The sequence below is a fragment of the Xiphophorus couchianus genome, chromosome 7 (assembly GCF_001444195.1).
Source record: "Xiphophorus couchianus chromosome 7, X_couchianus-1.0, whole genome shotgun sequence".
NCBI lineage: Eukaryota > Metazoa > Chordata > Actinopteri > Cyprinodontiformes > Poeciliidae > Xiphophorus > Xiphophorus couchianus.
In genome coordinates this window covers 23,023,751-23,048,008 of record NC_040234.1, presented here as the reverse complement: position 1 = coordinate 23,048,008, position 24,258 = coordinate 23,023,751, and the positions used below count along the sequence as shown (strand labels likewise).

General features: G+C 38.7%; 1 protein-coding gene across 1 annotated transcript in view; it reads left to right on the top strand.

Annotated features, from left to right (window-relative positions):
* The window catches only part of cntn3b (contactin 3b), a 92,824-nt gene that overhangs the window by 48,003 nt on the left and 20,563 nt on the right, over nucleotides 1-24,258 (top strand). Inside the window, exons 5-13 of the mRNA XM_028023452.1 lie at nucleotides 1,683-1,781; nucleotides 6,848-7,051; nucleotides 9,490-9,592; nucleotides 9,919-10,103; nucleotides 11,646-11,782; nucleotides 14,262-14,391; nucleotides 15,308-15,458; nucleotides 18,181-18,308; nucleotides 21,230-21,405. Coding sequence (XP_027879253.1) covers nucleotides 1,683-1,781; nucleotides 6,848-7,051; nucleotides 9,490-9,592; nucleotides 9,919-10,103; nucleotides 11,646-11,782; nucleotides 14,262-14,391; nucleotides 15,308-15,458; nucleotides 18,181-18,308; nucleotides 21,230-21,405 — 1,313 coding nt within the window. The remainder of the gene's footprint in view (nucleotides 1-1,682; nucleotides 1,782-6,847; nucleotides 7,052-9,489; nucleotides 9,593-9,918; nucleotides 10,104-11,645; nucleotides 11,783-14,261; nucleotides 14,392-15,307; nucleotides 15,459-18,180; nucleotides 18,309-21,229; nucleotides 21,406-24,258) is intronic.

Here is a 24,258-nt window from a genome sequence, read left to right as displayed (position 1 = left end):
CCCTTTTCCGACTCAAGACCATGGCCTCGGACCTGGAGGCACTGATCCTCATCCCAGCCGCTTCACACACCTAAATGGACATATAATTCTGAATTTCCCCTCTGACAGTATGAAGTTTTATCAGACATTAGCTGTTGAGGTTCTAGTGCATCCTAATTTGTTTGAATTTTCCAGATTCATTTATGCTGTATATTTGCAGTTGAGTTGTCCGGCGGTGCCCCTGAATCAGCTTGACTTAAGAATTCTGCCGGAAACGATACATTATAACAGGGAACGTCTGTGCACTGGCGCCATTGCCCAGACCAATCATCCTGGCACTGTGATAGCCTCCCTCTGTAATCTGTAGGCCAGCCATTCTTATATGGCAGAGATTGATTCTGCTTACAAAGGAATCACTGCAGCTATAGTGAGTTTGGCCTCTAGCTTTCAGAGTTACAGTGTGTGGTCAGCTGATTCCCATGAAGCCCATTACTCTTCTGTTCAGAGTCTATACAACCACCCCGACCCCCAAGCACTAAACCTACAGCATCTTTATCCCTTTTTTGTGCAAATTTGCACAATCTGGGCAAACAAGTTGACTTTTTCCACGTTTGCTAGGCAATTAGAAGTTCTTTGATTCACCTCCGCCTGCTTTTAAAGGCATCGTTGTTCTGATGATCAGCCGGCTAGAAGACCAGCTATGACTCAGAGTTCCTCAGAATGAGAAGCATCGTTAGAGGAGAGAGAATCAGTACTTATTACGGCAGCCTGCTGAGATCAGAGGGACGTTACCTCCACGTGTGTTTTAATCGCGTTGCCTCCTCCTGCTGCCTCTTGCGGCCCTGCCGTGACTTGGCTCCATTTGAGTCCGCCGCGGTCAGTGTAGAGCTGCTCATTAATCTTAGCAGCAACTCTGTCCCACTTCTCTCCATAATCTTCTCTTCTCCTAATTTCCCTTATCGGTCACACTGACTTTCTTTTTGTTTGTGTTTGGAAGGCTTACTCCAGGCTGTTAGCCAGGGGGTGCAGACAGGGAGCAGAAAGGACTGCAGCAGCTCACCCCTCATCCCCCATCCATCATGAAGCCAGGGGTGGTTTATCATGCCAGGTTTTAGGTTGTTATTTTTTTTTTCATCCTGTCCCTGCCAGCAAATGCTCATTCATTTGAAGGCGATAGATAGTGCTGAGAGTACTGATGGGGAAGCTAATGCTTTTAAGTGCAAGATTACACCACATTTAATAATGATGTTATTTATTGCTGCTGGCTCTGCATTTGTCATGCATTCCCCTCTTGTGTTCTACTGGCGTTTTCCTTCCTCCTTGCTAATTTTATTCCATTTCGGTCTAATCTTTTCCCTGCAACTTAAATTGCCATGTTGCTGCAGTAAACAGCAACGAGGCAGGTCCATGTATTTCATCAGCACCCCGACGTCTTTGAAACCGTCAGCTGCTGTCAGGAGGCGCCTGCGGGGCAATCACAGACGGCCTGTTAAAGTCTCAATCTTCTCCTGTGTTTTTCTGTGAGGGGAGTTTAGGGAAAAACCTGCGTTGTGCCATTTCTAAAGCCGACCTCATCAAAGAAACCAGGATGAATAAACTGTTCAAAGAAACACTGTGGCAAACGCGGTGCTATATGCTACTGAGGGTTTTAGCTTTTGTTAAGCTGCTGACAAATTCAATTGTGATCTTTTTTGATTCATCAGATCTCGACAGCTTCAAAACGCAGTCGGTGAGGAGTGCAGTGAACGTCCGTGAGGGCCAAGGAGTGGTTCTTTTATGTGGAGCTCCCCCACATTCTGGAGGTAAGCGCTGCCACATCAAGCTGCTGTTGTTTGTGTACTTTTGTTTTGATTGTAGAAATACCCAAAGGACTTTCCCTCTTTTACTTTGACATTTAAGGAAAAAAAAACAGTTTTTTTCTTATTATGTTTGGGGCAGCAGGAGATTTTTACCTTGTGTAATAATTAAACAGTTTGACAGCATTTATATTTATGCAAAAATTATACATTATATTTTTAAAGCTGGTATGAACCCCTTGCATGTTATTGTTTACAACCTGAAAATTTGCGCATGCCAGAGGGCAGAAAGAACAAGTCCGTTAGCCAAATAAAACCATTAATTACTGTTATGTGCCACAGCAAAGGGAAATATAACGCAGAAAAACCATTGGAGAATAATTCAAACCCACTTGTATTTTTCTGTTTTATTGCTGTCTGTGTTGGCTATGCTATACACAGACATGTAGCCATGGCAGCTGACAACAACGGCACTATGTGTTTCAATATTCACCATCAAAAACACTAAAACATTTCCTACACCAATTTGTTGACTTTGCAACTATTAGTTACTATCACTATGGAAGCGCTCTCTCTGATTACTTCATTTCTTCTAGATGACACAAACACCTGTTCTTGTCTAAATGCATCTCTCTAATGCATATTTTGGCTTTAGGGAAATACAAATCTCATTATAATCAGTTTTCTGTCTCATTATAAGAAGAAATGTTCTGGTTATTTCAAGATATTACTCCCAAATTTATTTCATTTCTTTGGCAGTTAGTTTGATAATTAAAATGGCAATAAAATATTGTTACAAAGTCAATATTTAGGATGCGCTATTTTTATATCAGAACTAGGATCATACTGTATAATATTTGCGTAAATGCCCTGGACCTGTTGAATTATTACACAAGATAATAACAAGAAGGTTTGTTGTTATAATGAGATTCTTTCCTGAATTTATTTCTTTGCTCTGGCAGCTCAACGCTTCCATATCAAACATGGAATAAACAGCCAGAAAATCTCATAATAGCTTAAACATAGCATAGTAATTCAGCATATCATTGTACGTCTTGGGATGTAGATGGCAACGCAAACATAAACATGTATCCATTCATTTATAAGGTAATCTGCTCTAGCAGCTAACCTTAAGTACTTTTCACACCCTGTTTTATTTTTTATGAGCAGAAAATCTTTTAGAGGGGAAAGTGTGGAAGACTATTTTTTTTGCCAGCTGGCCAGCAATGCATAGCAATAGGTGTGGGAGGGGCAGAGCTGTATTACTTCATGCTTCAGAGCAACGCTGGTCACTCTGGAACTTTCTCAGGCATCATTAAACAGACTTGTAGATGTTTTGAAACCTTTGACTTTTTGGTACATCTTCATATCAATAGCTTACAGTATTGCTACAAGGATTCTGATTTGACAAAAGACTAAAACCAATCACAGCTTGTATGCTTTTTTATTTTTTTAATTCTAATTAAAGAAGGATGTTTCTCAAATTAAGTTCAAAGAAATTGTCTTGTTTACTTCCTATGATTGTAAGGTGTGAATATTGAAAAATGCTCTCCTGAAGCTGCAATAAACAGGAGGTTAGCTTACTGTTCCACAGATGGTGGAAAGTAGCAAACAGGTAGCCGGGCGTTGTGAAAATGTGACAAAACCGCAGACAGACAAACAGCACTTCTAAAGTTAACTCATTAGCACAATGTATTGATCTGCTTATTTGTTAGAAAACTGCTTTGTTACAAAGGAATTACATTCTGGAAAAAAAAAAAACATGCTGCCCACAACTACAGCCTGACACTTTCTAACTTAAGGTTTGCAGAAATGTTAATTAATGAGATTTGTGGCTACAAAGTTTGAATTAACTGTTTCTTCACTGTTTTCAGTGCCTTTCAAATGCATTCATACATTTTGTGGGGTTCTTATGTAATAGTCCAACACAAAGTTGTGCCTAAATTTAAAGTTAGAAAAAAGGATTTATGTTTTATAAAGATTTCCCATATGTTTGTATTCAGCGCTCTTTACTCTGATACAACTGAATAAAATCCTGTTTAACCATTTGATTCATAAAACAGACTTCTTAGTCAACTAACATCCTCATGGAAACCAAAGAACATCTCACAGATGTCTATTCAAACCATCGTCCACTGACTACTGCATAATGGCTACCATACCACCACATACCAAGACATTGTGGTCAACCTAAGCTTGTTGGAGTCTAGGACAAGGACAGAATTAACTGAAGAAGCAAAGAATCAACTCTAGTAACTTGGTAAAAAAAACGCCCACTGGTTCTACGGTTTGGTTCATACACAGAGTCTGAACTATTGGCTGTTGAGAAACAATCACTTGCTGGAGGCATGGAAGGAGAAAACAATTGGATCTGCTTTGACCCATTTGCTAACATTTGGCCATGATGTATAGTAATGCTCCAGCTCGAATGTGAAGGAAGCTATGCTACAACGTTTACTGGAAATTGTGAGTGCTGTAAAGAGAGAAATCATATATTTGACAGGAATAAAATGTCTTAAACATTCCTCTTGGTCCGACTTTGTTTGCTCATTATTTTGAAGCGTGGCCAACATAGACTGAACAGCGTTGTTCACTTCCTCCACTGCCATTGCTAACCAACAATTCTAAAACAGTGCAAAAAATCTATGTCATCGTTAACTTCTCCTTCTGTTTGCTGATTGACCAGTATGAAATTCATCAGAAACTGTTCTCAATGGGAGAAATTCTAGATGGTGCACTGAGGGGAAATGAGAATAGAGTGGAATTGCATAGAAAGGCAATGGACAAGCCACAACTGTAGAGGAGCCAAAGACATTAGATTTTCTATTAGTTGTTCATGTCAAAAATCTGGCATTTATTAAAGCAGTCATTGAAATAAAGTCATTAATCTTGGATGGAAATCAGCAAATATACCGTATGTAACAGAATTCTATGGTCAGATGAGACAATGAATCTTTTTGGGCCTTGTTGTGATGAGAGCATGATTCTCGTTCAGTGAGAACAAAGAAGCTAGTCAAAGTTAATGGGAAGATTGATGGAGGTAATTGGAGGACAATAATGAAAGAAAACTAAAGATTTGAGACTGGAGCAGAGCTTCAATTCCCAACAGGACTACAACCCTAAGCATAGACGAGTGCTGCAGGGGAAGTGTTTATGTAAGCAGGGTTCCACCAGGGTATTATAAGCCTGTGAGGCACCAGGCTTTACTTGCCCCCCATCAGGCTAAGTGTTGTTTATTTTAAATAGGATCTTTACTGTCACTAGTGACAGTAAAGACGGATTAAGCTACGTTCATAGCAGACAAACTGAACTGGGCGTGAGGGAGTGCTCACCAATTGGGTTGTCCCTTCACCTGCTTGTTGACCTTCCAAGTTATGCCCACAGAAACACGATGGGCAGTTGATGGACTGCCCTAGTGCCAGTATCACACTGGGCTTAGCAGATTTTCCTGTAGGTAAACCTTTCAAAATCATGTGCTACTTTATGTTGGTATACTGCATAGAATCAACATAAAACCTCTCACATTTTTGTGAGTTTAACATGACAAAATTTAAATTAGGTCATTACCAATCATTTGCAAGACACTGCAAATGAGCACAGAGCTCTTAGTTGTAGACCTACTTTACATGGAAAAACATTTCAGAGAAGATTCCGTCCATGTGACTGTATTCTATAAATGAGAGGCTACAAATAAAAGATTAAGTTGCGCCCTCTCTCCCCCACAGCTCCCCATATCTACAGAAAACCGAGGACAGCCACAATGGCTGCTGCCTAGCTTGTCAACCTCTTGATACAATAGCTTGCACACTGGAACAACCAATTTCTCTCACAAGAGAACAGTTTGTCGCAGTGCATTGTACAGCTGGTCTTTGGGATAATAGGTCAGAGTACTCTGTGTGAAATACAGTTTGACAGCTTCCCTCTCTGACACGGGCTTATGCGCGACAGGGTGCTGTAACTGTAGTTCTTTTGTGTTTCACCACATTCTCAAAAAGTGACTGAAAGTAAGGCAGTCTCCCTCTGTCACTTCTCTCTCTCTCTCTCCTCCTAATCCTTTTTTTCCCTTTCCTCTCTTAAATTTGAAAGCGTCAACGTGCCTCATAACCTTGCACTCCACTGAACTGTATTAGACACCTACAGCACAAGACGTTTCTTTGGCTTCTCATTACGCTTGATTGACTCTGAATTGTGGGAAAAGCTTTCTCGTTTTGCCAGCCCGTGCAATATCGCACCGCACCAGATGTGAAAAATGAAACGCAATAGAGAAGTAATTGCTATTGTACCGCTTCTCTAGTCCGACAGTTTTTTGTTTACTTACTTAAAAGAGCCTCTTTGCACTTTTTCTGCACAAAGGCATTTGTGTTGTATTTCAGTCGTTGCTCGACGAAGAATTGCTGTGTGGCGTTCCATCGCCGCTCATTACAGCAGCCTGGTTCAGAAGGGGGATATGCTGACTCTGAGCTATGTGGCTCTGCTGCTTGCCTAATCAGAAGGAGCTTTGTATCAGCATCGCTGCCCTCAGCACGGACACTTCAGCCTTGCCTTTGGGGCTGGTGTTGGACATGATGGACAGTTGATACATACACCTATTTGGTTCAGATACCGCCCCTGAAGTGAAAGATTGCGTGATGCGCCTCCATTTATGGACAATGACAACGTAATTCTTCTGACAGGTCTTTCCTCTTTTTCAATGAGGCCCTGTCACTTGTAAAAAGAAGTGATAGCATGTTCTCATAGATGTATGTCAATCCATTGATCTCTCAGTCCACTTGTTCATTCATGATGCCTTTAAACTGAGTCGCTCGGGGACCCGGAGAATGGAGGCCATGTGTCAGGGGAGGGCCACTGACGCGCTGTAATCCAGTTTGTTTCGCTCTCTTTCCTCTGATCTCCTGCTTTTTTTTTTTGCACTGATAGTTATTGCATTCTTGGTATCTCCTTCGAAGAAAATCTGAAAAAGGGGATGGAAATAATGTGATATGCTAACATAAGGCCAAAGAGGAGTTCTTTTGATTCAGTTATTCCATCTGTGTGGACAAACACTGAACTAAACTGTTTTTGTCTGTGCTCAGAGCTGACATTTGCGTGGATCTTCAATGAATACCCGTACTCCGTCCAACAAGACAGCCGAAGATTCATCTCCCAAGAGACCGGAAGCCTGTATATAGCCAAAGTGGAGCCCTCTGATGTGGGCAACTACACTTGTGTGGTGAACAACACAGTCACAAAGCAGAAAGTTCTCAGCTCCCCAACACCACTAGTCCTCAGGAGTGACGGTAAAAACAATAACACATTTTCTCAGGATGTGCCTGTTACTGTATTTTTTGGCATTCATTTGTCATACATTTCACTGTTGCTGCAATTTCCTTTCCCCTTATTTTTAACAAACAAGATATTAAAACTGTCAGTAGCTGCGTTTCCATTGACCATATAATTGTTCAAATTGGAATTACAAAAATAAATTTGCTTAATGGAAACAAGTCAATTTAGGAGAAAGCTCAACTTTTTTGATAAAACATTTTTGCACCAGGATGAGGTAGTTTTTTGGCTGTATCAAAATTAGTGTGTTTCACAAATATTTTTTTCACATTACACGAATCATTTGATCAACAACAACAATAGTTACTACTGGCAGAAAAGATAAAGAAGATGAAGCGGTAGGAGAATGATGGCGCAGCATGCGTTTTGATGATGTGTGAACAAACTTATTCATGTGTGATTTTAATTTCTTCTTATCTAATGGTAACACCGCAATTCCAAAATTGTGTTGTTTCGACATTAGTGAAATATAAACAGAATTATGTCCACATTTACAATGGAAATTGCAGCTATTGTTTTATTAGGGGAAATTCAAATTTAGACGTCAGAGTGATCAATGTAAACACCAGCCTATAAGTGTCATGTTTGCAATGGGCAGTTAAATCCAAAAAATCCAATAATTGTTTACGTGGGCATAGTAAATAGAAAAAAGATGTTGTGAAGCACCAGTGATCTTCCTTTGTGAAACACAAACTTGGAACAAAACATATAATCATTTCTGTTATAAAATTAAAGCAGTCTAAAATTCATTTAATTTGTATTTTCCAATTAAATGAATTTTACACAAATTGCTCCATGGTAAAACTCTAAGACATTTGTTTTTAGATTTCAGATTTTTTAGGACAGTAGAAATCCACTGTGGCTCTCTGACATTTATGATACTATTATTTTACAGGAAAACAATTCCATTCCAGACAAGATTTGTTTTTTTGGATGAAAGTTCTCATCTCAAGTTACTTCTTATCTCAAGTCACTTGCTAACCTGCTACCTGCTCTCTGCAGGTTAGCAAGTGTTTACCTACTTAGCATGCTACTTGTAGCTAGGCAGCCGTTGCTTTTAAACAATTGTTCTTTAATAAAGAGTGAAAGATAACAGTTCTTTAATTTCAACATCATGTTTCTTGTTGTTTTTACTGACCTGAAATAAGTCCAAACAGCCATAATTGTCTTACTTTTAGAGGTGTAGCAGTCTTAGTTTAGCCAGCTAACAGGAAGTGTGCTCTCCAGTAATTTCTCTGACATTAAAGGAGCTTTAAGCTGCTTCAATGGTGTGATGGATATTTTATTATTATTTTTTTGCTGTTTTAAAACAATAGCTCTTAAAATGTTGCTATGACACTAATCACCCGAAATGTTGCTAATCACCCAAATTTATCTGGGAAATTGTCTCAGATCATAAAAGATGAAACAACATGCTGTGCTTGTAGCAAACAAGACAAAGCAAATTTTAAATTCTATTCAAATTGGCTTCTACAAAGAGACCCTGCCTCGTTGGAAACATGTCATGGAGCTTGTGAATGAGTTAAATTTTCTTTTAAATCATCGTTTTGATGCATAGCAGACTCTTCACTAAGGAATTTGTAACCAAATTTGTAGTGGGGAAGTTCAGAATATATTTCTGCAATATATCACAGTAAAATAATATAGCAGGGCAAATAAATAACACACGTGTAAAAAGAGTTTTAAAAAAAAATCTGTATGGATGATGTTTATCTTCCACCACCTGCAGCATGTTTAGCAATGATATACAGCCATTTATAGGCACTGCAGGCTTTGATGACCTAGAAAATGAAAAATCTATGCCTGCATCTCAGAGGATTATCCACATGTGCACCACTCCAACTAAACTGCTGAACTAACTGGTAAGCACATAGTTTTCACACGTTATTACTGTTAAATCACAACAGATTATTACTTATTATTAGCTTTGTGGCCTCCATAAAACAATACCCTCATTTATCACTATCCATTCTGCTTTTTAACATGAAGGCACACACAGGACACCAAAGCTGCTCTTGCTCCAGGGCACCGGGTCTGAAGCTGGTAATAGCAAAGGGCACGCTGTTATATTTGCAACGGAAGCGTGTGGCCCATCCCAGTGAAATGAATATAAATAAAGTCCTAAATGAAGTTGCTTTCATAAATCTCTCCAAGTAATCTCCACCAAGCTAATCTTTTCAATGATGTGTTCTCTGAATCTTTTATGATCCGCCTCTTATTTCTTCTCTCCTTTATAAGACCTTCAATGATCACTTTGCTACATGACCATAAAGGCTTTTTGTGCTAGCTGTCCCACTCTATCAGTCCTCTGTCTCTGATCCAGACACACAGGGCAATGTCTGCAGTTTGTCAGTGCTATAAAAAAGCTTGTTGTCTGTTGTGCTCTGTTTTGTAGGTGTAATGGGTGAGTATGAGCCCAAAATAGAAGTTCATTTTCCAGATTCGGTTCCAGCTGCAAAAGAATCTGTGGTCAAACTGGAATGTTTTGCTCTGGGAAAGTAAGTCCAGCTTTTTTCAGTGTGTTAAATGAACAGTAGATTGATTTCCAACATAAATTAGATCTATGTGTGCAAACAATAGAATGTACTCTGATTTGCCACTATATATGAACAACTGCCAGCCTAAAAATAAAATGAAGAATGTATAAATCAAAGTTGTGTACAGAGGATGAAAAATCTGAGTATGCACACTTTGAAAAATAAATAAATAAATAAATCACAAAACCTTGGTCTTATCTACTTTCCTTCTGCTTTGAATCACACTTTGATCACAGTGACATAGCTAAAAGCCTGGCAACATTTGTTCCTTTTTTTCTTTTTTGCAGCCCTGTCCCAGAAATAAGCTGGAGGAGAACAAGCGGTGTCCCTTTCCCCAGCAAAGTCAAAATGAAGAATTCGAATGCCGTCCTTGAAATCCCTAATTTTCAGCAGGAAGATGCAGGGATGTATGAGTGTATCGCAGAGAACCGGAGAGGCAAAAACGCTGCTCGAGGTCGGATTTCTTACCATGGTAAGATATAAGTCAAAAAAATATTCTTCTAAGCAGTCCTTTGTTTCTCTAAATGTGGCAATATATTTTTGAAAATTTCATATGCTCTGAAAATGTAATTAGGCTGAATTTATTTAAATCAAAAATACATTTGAATAAAAATGAGGTTAGTTTTTGAATATAATTGGATTGAATTCCACTTTTTGCAGTTGGACTGAAAGTTTTTGAAGTGATCTCTGACTTTGTTTTTACTTCAAACATATGAAACATGTACATCAATCCTGGGTGTAATGAAATTATAACACTTGTCTTCAAACAGTTTTAAAGCATTTGAACCACCTTACCTGGCGCTTTTTAATCTTCTCATTGTAAATTCATTAAATTAAAAACATAAATAGAAAAACCTTTGGAATGTCTCCATCCATTGTTATGAATCCAAAATCTTTCATTATGTCTTCAGACCAGAAACTTGAATTACACCCCTTTAAGTCAAATATCAAAAGTAAATTAATTTTAATTAATAACATCATATGAGAATATTTGATGTATTTCTGAGTCTATAATCCTATAATTTTCTAAAATATCTGAATTCTCTGTAGTTTAAGAATTAGTTTGTGTAGAATAATTTAGTTTAGGCTTTACCAGTCTATAGCTTATATTACAATTTTTTATTCTTGTAAATTCTAACTTGGTCCTATGGCTAAAGAAGCTCTGAAAACTCTCAAGTTTTGTGTTTTCACAAATCAAACAATGATTTAAAAAATTCCAAACTACTTTAAAAGATGAATTTACAATGGAAACTTCAGTGCTTGAAAAGCAGCTTTAGTTTTGTTAGTGGCTAACAGTTAGCTAGTCCTTAAAAACCACAGTCGTATTTCTTACTGCAGTAAAATACAAGAATAAAATAATGGTTTAATAAATCCCAAACTATTAAAGAATGACTGTTCAATGTTGAGTTTACATGTTACATAACCATTTAGCTTAGTGCCTGAAAGGCAACTTTAGCTTTATTAGTGGCTAACCGTTAGCTGGTCCTTACAAATACCTTGTATCTTCTTTGCTGTGTCTTCATTCCTTTGTTCAACTGAGTTCCTAAAATGCTTCCACAAACATGATTTAAAAGTGGTGAAAGCTTCTACAATGCTTTTACAACTGAGAGCTGTTAGTGTGCTCTACAGGAAGTCTTTGTTAGTCGACTCAACACAACAGGGGGGCTTTCTTAGCTCAAAATAAAAGTCTCAAACACAGATAAAAGTGAAACTGAAAGCACACAACTTCATAACAAGGGCTACTATCAATACTTGACAGTTCACTTGTCAAGGTTGTTGGATAAGACTTTGCAAAATGGACACCATATTGAATACAGTTGTTCGAAAACTGTGAGATCTAGTGGAGTGATATCTCATTACATCCTTGTTTTGATAACCATGTGCTAAAAGTGCCACATGCAAACCTCAATGCAGTATCAGGCATTGCCAAGCCTGATACTGCTCTGGATGTGCCCTAGAGCCGTGATAATTAAAACACATGTTTGAGCAGGTAATCCCCTCACTTTTTTCCAAGCTAAACCTCAGTGGCTCCAGACAATAACAGACACGGCTCGGTCCATCGAGGAGAACCTCTTCTGGGAGTGTAAGGCCAATGGAAAGCCAAAACCGTCCTACAGCTGGCTGAAGAATGGCGAGCAAGTGGTGGCTGAGGTAAGAGGTTTTGTTGCATTTTTGCTTCAGTTATACTGAGGAGACGATGCACAATTGCCAGCGTTAAAAAGATGGATAATAATCAGCAATCTATTCCTCCACATCTGCAGAGAAGGCGCTTAGCTGAGTCTATCGCCACACTTGAATGTGTTATGTGCTTCTCACAGTTTGCATATTTTCAGAATGGTTTCACAACTTGATGGGATAACATGCAGCGTATGTATAAATTAAATTATAAAATAGTTTTATTTTTTTAATTGGGGTTGTCAGTTCATTTTTACTGTTTTTTTTTCTTTTACATTTTTGCCAAGTCATGCTGTGTTTAATTGTCCTAGAGAATCACTTACTAGATCTGGGAATGACAACCCAAGTCAATCATCATCCAATTGAATATTTAAGAAGGTAGGCTAACTTGTTCTTAGCAAAATATCCAAACATTTCAATCATTTTTTACTTATTTGTTGACGTACAAATTGTTGAATGTGAAAACAAAAAAAATTGTTACATCTACCACTATGTTTTGTAGACATGGCTGTCATTTTGGATTTGTGACATTTGAACCAGAAAATCTTAAGCTATTTCCTAGTTATTCCCTCCCTTTCTGAATAGTACATGTGTATTGGAATCCAGAGTGTGGAATATATGATGTTCTTCTTGATCATAACATGTTACTGTTGCAGTGTGGCCAGTATCTAATTTTACTTTGTTTTTAATAAAGGATCAGACACCGATTTGGGATTAAAATTTCAGTGCTCTATATGTTCCCCCAAGTCCTTAGGCATAGTAGGGCAAGCCGTTAGTTTCATATTCACCTTTAAGCATTCGACATGCTAAATTAGGAATTCTTTATCAGTGCAGACTGCAAAGGGTGGTCTGAGTTTAGGTGATTATTGGGTTATTGTTAAGATGCTAAGAGTTACTGTTCCATTGATTCAGCTGCCAATCTATGGTATTCATGAGATTTGAGAACTGTAGTCCTCAGGTGGTAGAGTTTTTTGACAAGAAGTAGTAGAATGGTGTGTCTGGTAAAAAAATAGCCGCTTTTCCATCAACGTCTTTTCGATGATGAAAATTACAAAATTCAAAACAACTTCCTTAGTTTTACAAAAAAAAAAAAAGTAACAATTTTTACCCTCGCTTCAGGTGGTTTTTGGCTTTCCTGAATAAGAGTTGATGAGCTAAAGGGAAGATGGAAACAGGTTTGCTGAAAAAGTTCTGATGAAGCGAACATTTATCTGATATAACTAAGCAGCCATTTAGAATCAATAGAATTGAATTTCTTTCTCTACATCTGCAGACAGCATGTAGCACTGCTAATACTAGCGAAGATAAATGTGGAAATAGGTTTTTTTCCCCAAAATACTAGTAAAGGCACTATCAGTGGCACTTCAGGGTTTCCGACAGTGTGTCATAAGCCTGGGGAGACACCAAGCCTTTCTTGCTCCCCCCACCTGGCTAAGTTAATTTAAAATAGTTTTTTATACACCAGTAACAGTAAAGGCAGATTAAGCTAGTTTTATAGTTGACGCATTGAATTGAGTGCGAGGGGATGCGTACTCAATTGCGCCGTCCCCCCATATGCCTGTTGGCTTTTGAAATGACGGTGCTTGCCCAAATTTTAAAACTTTTGATAATTTTTTACACAAAAACACAGAGGACTGCTCTAGCGCACCTACCACTGGGCTTAGCAGGTTTTCTAGAGGAAACCCTGCACATGTATCAGTTTGAGAACCATGGCTCTAGTACATACAGACATACATATCAGAATGGTAGTTGTCTTGATTGCACAAGAAATCATATCAACAACCTTTTCCAACATGTCAGTCGCTTTAATAGCTTAATATCTCACCCTTTAGCTTGACAGAGCTCTTACTTAGTGGCTGGATAATGGAAGGAAAATGAAGGCAAATGCACAAACGCTGCCTTGGGAAGAGAAAATAACCGGATCAGACTCATTTCAAAGAGATATAAATGTATAGAGCCTGTACATATATGGGTATTTTGATGTTTCTAGTAAGCTTATAGCTAATTTAGCGTGGTATATCAACTGTCATATTGTGAGAGTATAATTAAAGAAGTCGTGTTCATCTCCCCCTCTGCAGCAGTCTGGATCTCGCACCAGCTTATTTGGTTAAAATCACTCGTTGGTTGGAAACGCCATCGCAGCATTTCCAGTCGAATGTTTTACAGAAAACAAATGACATTTTAATAGACCGTGTGTGCTTTTGCTGGCAATTCCTAATTTCTGTGTCTCATATTTGAATTTGCAGTTTTATCAACTTGCATCTTCATCTCTTCCACTCCGAATACACAGAGACACCAGGATTTTGTTTTGTGATATTTTTCCTCCTCTGCTGTCCTGCTCTCTTCACGGATGCATGAATAATTGCCCGCTGTGCCTTTTGGACGTAAGAAAGGCACAGCGTATCTCTAGCCTTTGCGAGAGATATGCAGAATTATTTCTCTTTTTGCTCCGCAGGCCCGGGTACAAATTGAAAACGGAGCCCTCTCCATAACCGCGTTAAACCTATCAGATTCCGGGATGTATCAGTGTGTGGCCGAAAACAAACATGGCAGTATTTATTCCAGTGCCCAGCTAATGGTGTTAGGTAAGATTGCTTCCCTTCTCCTGCTCTCGTTCTGCTTATCTTTCAGTGCATCCGATCATCTGCTTAGATAAGGAAAGCAGCCTCGCTGTATAATGTTCCTGAGAAATCAGTCTGCGCCCTCATTTGATGTCACCGTGGGGCTCTGCCGGGCGAAAGTATAAATCTGATAGAGTGTCTCATTTTACTTCCAGTCGTTTCGTCCATTGATTGGGGATACTACGAAGGCGATGCCTCGTGGCATTGTGCATGCTGTCTCATGTAGACTCTGTATCGATTTATTTGCAAAGCTTTGATGACTGGCTCCATGAGAAATTCAATTCTCTCTCTTGGTAACGCGATGAACACTTGATGGTCCTAATGAGGGCCCGCTCCGATGTGATGATGAGAATAGGCTGCAGGATGAATTCATGATAAACAATATGATGTTAACTGCAGCTGAAAAATGTAATTGTGCAGTTTTGTAATAAAGTTTAATTAAAAGCCTAAATTTTGAAAATGCCATTTGCAGTTAAAACCAGATATTTTCATATACCTAACAAACTTTAATATTTACCCTAACTTGATTTGTTTGGATTGTTTCAGTAACTAACTTACAAATCAATTGGTTGTTGATGGGAGTACATAAACTAAAAATAATTTCCTGAAATAGCTATGTAGTCAAAGCAATGAACTTTACAAAAAAGATAAACATTTTGCAATTAAGATGAAAAGACCTTCTACAAAGCTGCAACTTAACCATTTGATTCATTTGCAAAGCTGGGAAATACTTTAGAACCAAATGCATTGAGGTTTGAAGCTGCAACATCACAAAATGTGCGAAAACTTCAACCGGTATGAATATGTGGTACACAAACAGTTGTGTTTTCTCCTATATTTTTCCCAGCCTCATGCCGTCTTTCTGCTCCTTTACGTGCAGCTTCAGCTCCCAGTTTCTCCAGAAGTCCATTAAAGGCCTTGCTAAAAGCTCGCTCAGGCAGCGAAGTCACTCTGGAATGCAAGCCTCAGGCCTCGCCCCCAGCAATTAGCTTGTGGAAGAAGGGAAACGAGATTCTGCAGAGAACCGAAAGGTAGGATGAGAGTCCAAACGCACATTTCCAGCAGCTCTCATTCACATTCACCGCAGGCCGGCTCACTTCAACGGCGTGTTTGGCATTTGTGCTCCTGCATAAAAGAGGAGACTAATGAGGGGAAAGAGAGTGGGGGGAAATTCACACAAATTGTAGTTAATATACCGCTTGCTCCTTCATATGGAAATTGCTGGATATGAGATATGAAGATGCCAGGTGCTTGTATCAACACTACATGTGTTAAATAATTAGGACAATAAAATGAGAAAGTAGTAAAGAATGCAAAGTTATGTTTTTGGAAAGCAAAAAATATTGAAGCATGTACCTGCAATTATCTCCTTTAGGAGTTGTTTTAAAGCACTATTGGAATGCGATTGATGAAACTAACAAGACTGCAGAGATGAAAGCTTGCAGTGGATCGGGGGGAGAAGGGGCGGGTGGAAGGCTGGAATGCTGGAAATCTCTGCATCTAGACTAGGAAGAAACATCAAACAGCAACTTCAGCTGCATAAAGCGGGCGCTTCATTTATTTTCCTCGCTCGTCCCTCTGTGCATTGTTGGACTATACAGGAGTTTACAGAAAGCAACAACAAAAAAAGAGACAAGTCACAGGTTTGCAAAATCAGAGACGCATCGTCAGATCAATCCGTCTGCGGACGTTCAGATAACCAGGAAAAGAAAAGCACACGCGGCAGTTAAACCGGTAACCGGACCGGCTTCAAAACAACTCTGGCTCGCTCATTTTAAAGGAGTTCTGAGAAAGAACAACAATGTGAGTGAAGAACCACATCCACACAGGAAGCCGAGGCCGAGTCTGTAGCTGGAGATAATTGGTACACCATTCAAAAAATCCGTACAATTTACAGTAAAAGAAATTCTTAAATACCAACAGCATTATTGTCAGCGAGTGCGGGTGGTGAGAGTGGTGAGGCAGATGCAGTGGACCCAGGTAAGATGAATAAGGAATTTAATAAGGCAACACACAGTCCAAAAACAGTCCCAATGCCGGGCAGCACGGCCGAGCTAAAGCCAGGGCTCGACGCCGGTAGCAACCGGTAAACCAGGGATGAAAAATAGACTGGGCACTCAGGAACGGAACGACAAACGACAAGGGCGGCAAGTAACGACGAGGACCCGACAAAGAACAGACACACAGGTGACACTAAATACACTGGGGGTAATCATAGAAACGAGACACACCTGGGAACAATCAAGGGGAGGACAGGACAACGAAGAGACTTAAGGGGACAGAAAACTCTAAATAAACACAGAAAGACACAGATCATGACAATTATATTACTGTAGAAAGTACATGGAATTGCCATAACCCAAGAAACATACATTTGCTGTAATTTTTACAGTTTTAAAATGTAGAAAACACTGAAATTTATTGTGAAAATCTTAGAAATTGTAAAGTTTATAGAAAAATACCATAATATTGCCAGCAGTTAATCTGCTAACCAGCAGGCGCTAACGAATGGTGCTCCAATCTACTGTTCAGGTGTTCTAACTGATTTCTGCTAATCCTCGCTGCTATGATTTTTACTGACTTATTTCGTGAACAAGCTTATTCACATGATTTTAATTTAATTTCTTATTTATTGGAAATGCAGCAGAATTTAAAAAATTCACATTTGTAATGGAAATGACGTAGAAGTTTGATAAAATGCGACATGACCGTTCAGACTAAAGGCGATTTAAAAACTTTTAAATCGGTTACATATCTAATTCACTACCACATATGGATGTGGTTTAAATTGGATTTTTGGGAAGTGAAAAGAGCAAAAATATCGACTGCTATCTGAAACTAGCCTTGGTCAAATCGGATAGGAAGCCTCTGGGTGCATACATTTTCAAGATTTGCATAAAATTCACATGCATGGAGTGACTTCTGATGACATCTGGTTGGTTTGGATTCTATTTAGGAACATAAAAAAAAGCAGATTACAAATGCACACCACGCCGTTCTGATTTTGATTTTTTTTTAAAACATTGTGAAAAACAATGTGTTAGTTTCTATTAAACTTCACAATCATGCACTACTTTCTTTGTGTTGTTCCAGAGCGCAAAGTCTCAGTAAAACTTTTTCAGTTATGAGGTTGGAACCTAATCAAATGTGAACCTTTCAAAAGTTATGAACACTTCTGTAGGTGAAAAGTAGGATTAGCTTTTATTTTGTGTGATTTATGCATGTTTTCTTTTGCAGGATTTCCACTTCCCCTGATGTACTTCTATGCTACTATGTCTAACTTGCAGATTTTGGTCTAGACTGGTATATTTGTGAACATGTTTTAATTTCCTACTGTGTCAAACATTTCTCTGACCTGAGCTGTATGAAATCTCAAAACACATTTATTTATTCATTATTATTTTTAAGAATGCTCTTTGTGAAGTGTATTTTTTTACCTTATAATAGGTCCCAGAGTTCAGCTTTTCACCCACCTTTAAAAGTTTAATTCTGTGGGATTCCTTGAAAAGCTTTGAAGTACAATCCAGGTCAAAGTGCTGTATAATCATTGTTTTATTCTATTTTCTTTTTTCACAATTTTGACAGAAATGTGGTTAAAAAAGACACCATGGATGGCACTCAGTTTTAACTAAAAACAGCATAAATGTCATAAATTCAGAACAAATTAATGTGCGTGTGTGTCGTTTAATACAAAGAAAATGTGCACTCTTGACCTTGTTAAAATCAGTAAAAGACCATTTCTTCCTCCCACAGGATCACTCTGCTGCCAAATGGAACTTTAAAAATTGCTAATGTAACCAAACGGGATGCAGCTAGCTACACGTGCATCGCCAAAAACCAGTTTGGAACAGCAAGCGCAACTGGGAAGCTCCTCATCACCGGTACGACCTTCTCTGTTAACGCCAGGCGGATCTGTATGTACTCACTCTACAGTTAAAACATAGTTTTTCAAAAAATAAAAGAGCTATTAAGATAAATTAAATATGTTTGATTTTCACCTGGTGGATTGTGTCAGATGTAAACGACTGAAGACGCTGGCTTGTGTTAACTCAGTGGGTGTAAAGTCAAACGTCGCAGATGTTTCGGCGTTTACAAGACAACCAGTGTGTGTTCACTCAAATTTAAAAGTTCAAGCAGCTCAGATCAAACTGGTTATAGATTTAAAGGTCCCAGTGTGTAGTGACATTTGGTGAGATAAGCCTCTCACTGCAATAAAACTCAATGTCTCAATAACTCAATAATAAATGGGAAAAGTATTATATATATATATATGTATATATATATATAAATATATGTGTGTGTGTGTGTGTGTGTGGGTGTGCGTGTGTGCGTGTGTGTGTGTGCGTGTGTGCGTGTACACCCCTACATATGCTGAAGGAGATAAATTAAAGGCAGAGTCTTTCGGTCACTGTGTGTTAGTTGTTCTATTTTGAAAGGGCATAATTCAGATAGATGTATTGCCTCATTAGCTGGTCATCAGGTCCAACAGAAGATACTTAATGAGTCTTTAATATGAGCCAGGTGTGCAGAATAGGAAAGCCCAGAAATAATGTTTGCACATTGGACATGAGAACTGGAATGCATTGTCCAGAGTTAATGAAGTCCAGGTCAAAATGTTTTCCGGGCTAAGATGTAGTGCTGTGTACGGAATTTTTGCAATTTTTGACCAATTGAGGCATTTTGAGGCCCTGTTCACACTAACAAGGACATTTTGTCAAAAAGTTCAACTTTACACTTTAAAGCACATTCTTTAATATGTTTTCTGCTCAGTCTGTGTGGCTGACAATACACTTGAAAAGAGAGAGAAATGTGGACAATTTAAAGAAAGAGTTATTCCAGGTCACTGCGGTGAGGTTTGTAGCTAGTGAGACACTGACTTAATCGTAATCAGATTTACAAATATAGACAAATATAGAATATAGATAGATGTTATTGTTTACATATGGAATTTTTTGCACATTTTTTGCCAGGCGACTGTGCCAAAAGGCAGTTCCATGTTTCATAAATGAGCAGAGAGTCCAAGCAGAGACTAAGTGTGAGCGCAAGGAGAAGTTTTGAGAAGAAAGACATGGAGTCCTGCTTTCAAGATAAAAATGTAAGCAAAAATTATAAGTTTTGAGAACGAAAGACATAAAATCCTGTTTTCAGATTGAACATGTTTGCTCTGGCCGAAAAATTCCCCCATAGTGGATACACTAGTGGATTCCTGTAGACTAGAAAACTTTTTTCATATTAATGTGGCTGAGCAACTAAAAATGAGAAGAAAGAAAAAAGAAAATACTTTGATAGACCAATAGAAAGCTTGCTTGCCTAGACCACTTTAAAGGTTACCATAAACCTCAGAAAATTATTAAGAAATAACAAATTACTGAAGTGAGGTTCTATAAAACATATTTTAAAATTTACAAGCAGTTAATATCTTTCTTGCATTCAATAACTCTTTTGGTGTGTTTATTTAGCATAAACCCATATTATTGGGGGCGTGCCGTGGTGGCGGAGGGGTTAGCGCGACCCACATTCAGGCAAAACGTAGCCTCGACGCGGCCGTCGCGGGTTCGACTCCCGGACCCGACGACGTTTACCGCATGTCTTCCCCTCTCTCCTTCCCCCTTTCCTGTCAGCCTACTTTGAAAAAGGGACACTAGAGCCCACAAAAAGACCCTTTGCGGGGCAATTAAAAAAAAGTTAAGAGTGTTTTCACACTACTTCATACAGTGTTCTGAAGGATAAGCACATAAATTGTTCATTAGGACGCTTGTAAAAGTTTGTTGTTGTTGCATTGATGAATGTCAAATGAACAAATAGTGAACCATCTGTGGTTTACATTGCAGACACACCAGTAAAACCATCCTAATTGGATGGGAATATGTTGTAAGCAGTTAAATTATTTGGTTAATACCCTGGTGTTGTCATATCTTTTATATATATATATATATATATATTTACACATCAGAAGTACAGTGGAGTCATTTAGAAAATCCTGGACTTTTGTAAAAACACTCTTCCCTCATATCTTTAGCATATAAGGATATATACCCAACATTAGGTTCCCAGTAACGATAATAAGCTGGTTATGTACATTTCCATTCTTGGAAAGGCTTATAAAGAGAAACCATCCATCACACTCCATGCAGGCCCAATTATTGCTTTGTGTAAAGTTATTATTGGGGAACAGCTTATAGGCAAATGATTGGATTTCTTGCAATTCTTGTAAAATAAAGGTCCATTTGTTGGCAGGCAATGGCCGGAAAATATCTTGATTTTCTTCTCTCTTTTTCCTGAGTTATATTGCATATATACTGTATAATGTTTGTAAGTGGTGTTTATTGCCTAATAAACACAACTGATATTACACATTCTATGAAATATGAGTTAAGTAGCAACAAACACCATCATTGGTGTAGTTAAAGGTCATTATCTAAGAGCAGTGGCATAACATATTTATGTAGCCCTGCTGGCCTAACCATCCCGTTTGTAACCATCAAATTTATTCTCATTAGCTTCTCATTCTTTTCCTCCACTGACAGCTGAACTATTTAACGTCACAGGATTTAATTACTGTGACCTTTCCTCAAAGTACTCAGGTCTCCAATCTGCCACAGCTGGGAACTCACTTTGCTTTCTGCATGTCTGTTGCTAGAAACGGTAAATACAAACTCCAACAGTGGCAAGAAATCACGACGCTTGTTTAGGCGAGTGTCCACTGACAGTTTTACGGCGGCTAATTGGTTTTGTTGTGAATTGCAGTAAGATGGTGGTGGTGTATTAACATGCATGTTCTGTCATTTGTTTGTCTGGCCAGAGCCCACCAGAATCACCATGAGGCCCACTAACATGGAGATTATTGTTGGCGAGAGCATCGTGCTGCCCTGCCAGATCGCTTCTGATCCAGCTCTGGACGTCTCCTTCTCGTGGGCGTTCAACGGCCAGCTCATCGACTTCCAGAGAGACGGTGACCACTTCGAAAGAGTGGGTGGGGTAAGTCCTTCCCAAGGCTGTTGAACTTTGTTACTTTTCTGCCTGTTTGGGGTTTAATTGGGTGACGGTACGCTCCACTGCGTAGGTAAGGGCCTCTTAGACACCAAATAATACCCAAGGAGGGAACGTTATGCCAAGAGAAACTCTTTTCTAAAGCTTCTCAGTGGTCAGTGGTGAACTGCACATCAAGGACTGAATGTTTTTGTTTTGTAACAGTCATTAAAATCTGACAAAGCCTCAATAAATGGAGGTTGGTGAGAGTTTTGTTGTCTGTTACTACCTGCAAATTTTCTAAATCTCCCACCTGTTGATAATTATTGTTACCAATTCTAATTTCTTCTTTAATAGGGTCTATAAATAAATCTACATAATAAAAAGAAACACTAAAAAGAACTCCTAACTTACCTCTATTCCTATAAAATGAGAAACAGGTCAAATGTTTTGTTTATGTCAAGATATAGGAGGGTTCTCTATCACAAAATACTATTTATTTTCTACGAGTTTCCTTCAAAACAAAAAAGAAAAAAAAAATGTGCCCAATGTAATGTTTTAGCGTAAATACCAACTCAAAGGTTTTACCACAAAGGTGATAGAATGTTGAATATATTAGTTTTGTTTTGTTGTTTAAGCAGCATTCAGTTTTTATGCTGCACTAATCTGGAACAAACTTTCAGAAAACTGCAAAACACCTGAAACACTGAGCTCTTGTAAATCAAGACTAAAAACCCACCTACTGTATCTAGAGCTGCCTTTGCTTCATAATAACTGGAACATCGATCAACCTAATTAATATGCATTTGCTTGATAATTGTAATTTGACAAAATGTAATATTGAATTCTTGTTTCATAATTGGTTGTTATATTGTGTTTTATGGTGTGATATTGCTAAAATGTACTATCCAAATAAACTTAACTTGATTTTATTTTACTATGTCTTGGGTGGAGAAAAAGAGAGAGCAGTTGGCATTACACAGCTCTGCAGTCATAGCAATCTAAAGAGCTTTGATTTTATCCGTAAGCACAACAGTAGCAGTGCAGGAGGTAGTTAAAAGGTGAAACTGCAGCATGTTTTTTAATGTCTTATCGTGTGAACAAACTTCATGTGAGATTTTAATTTCAATTCAATTCTTATTTAATGGAATCACTGCACTTGTGGAAATGTGTTGTTTTTTTTTTTTTTACGTTAGCTGATATTGAAAAATTTTGAGCACATTTGCAATGGAAACACAGCTACTGACACAGCTAGCTAATGGCTAACTGAATCTCTGGTCTATAGAAACATCTTCCAGACTGTAGAGTCTCTCTGTGAGTATGACCTGTAAATCAGGTTTTAGGTTTCTCTGTGTGGCCCTAAGATGTAAAATCATTCCATTTCAGTCACCAGTCTATTTGTTGGTGTATTTACCAGATGAAGTCACCATGAGGTGTATATCCATAATTCTTACCTTCTTAAACTGACATGTGAGCTTCCACATCCAAACACCTCTAAAAATACTGCAAAATGCTGTTTTAATTACAAAGGATCCTGATTAATAAAGTCTTTCTACTTTTTCATCCTTTCAACTTCTAACTGTTGAACATCCAGGGAGAACATTTTCTTATCATCTCCCTCTGCCTAATTGAATTTGCATACCTATTTATGAATCTTGAGCCTAGAAATAATTAAGTAATGAGCCGCCTTGGTTTTCACCAAGGGCAAGCCTGACACCAGTAAAGTGTTCATTTGAAATCTTTATACCTTCAAAATAATGACTTTTTCGTTGAATGTTTGTCCCTATGAAGAAGGGCAGAGTTAATTGTTCGGCGCTTGTCGTTATAAAAATAATTACTCATTCGCTCTCTCTCATTTTGCTTTATGCATCGCAATATATCAATTAGCGCCAGTCATGTGCCAAAAGGTTGATATCATATTGGGAAGACCCGGCCGGTGTTGCGGAATGCCAAGCTGCACGTCTTCATTAACACAAATAGCAATTACTGGTGACATTGAGCGGTGCAATGGTATTTAATGAGATATAGTTTCACCCAGATTCTGTCCAGAGAGATTACCAGGACACCGCTTAAAAGCTTCTGATGAATTAATTACCATAATTAAAAGAAAACCTGCCCCCATCACTTCCTTCCTCGCTAAGACAAGAGGCCTCGCAAGTCTTTCCTTGCTCCCGGCTTGTCCAGGTGGCCGCTGACACCGGAGTCTGATTCGGTGCATAAAAGCTGTCGGGTATAGGCAAAGGAGATGGAAAAAGAGTGCTGAAGGAGAAAAAGGGAAGTAGAGGTAGAGTTTTCCTCCCATCACTCGCATACATTTGGCTTTGCTCTCTTTGTCTGGAGTCCCTCAGAGAAACAGCGATCCACCTTCCTCCCTTTCACTGTCATGCCAGAGTGGAGGTACAATGACTAAGCCACCAGGCTTGATGAAATCTGCTGCGACTGCGCGAGTCTTACCTGGCCCCAGGTGACTGGCTTCTAAAGCAGCATACCTCTTTTTTTCCCACAAGCTGACACGCTTTGTGACAGGAGGTGACTTTCAGAGGCGGATACCATCAGCAGTCACAACAAGGACACAATGAAATTGTCCGGATAAAATCTGTCCCCATGAGATTATGTCTAACTTTTCTTTTTTTAATTTAGCCTCGAAACAAACGTCATTCTCTTTGACTTTTTTAGTGTAAATGGACTCATCCCTGCCAAAGGGTCCTTTTCAGACTGCATCAACATTATTTTAACAGGTCGAGAGCACATGATGCATGCGACTCACCGCAAGATGGATCTAAAAATATCGTGATGGCACGCTGACACAAACATGCCTAGAGACTGCGCATCGCCCGAGTTTTAGACAATGTCATTACATGC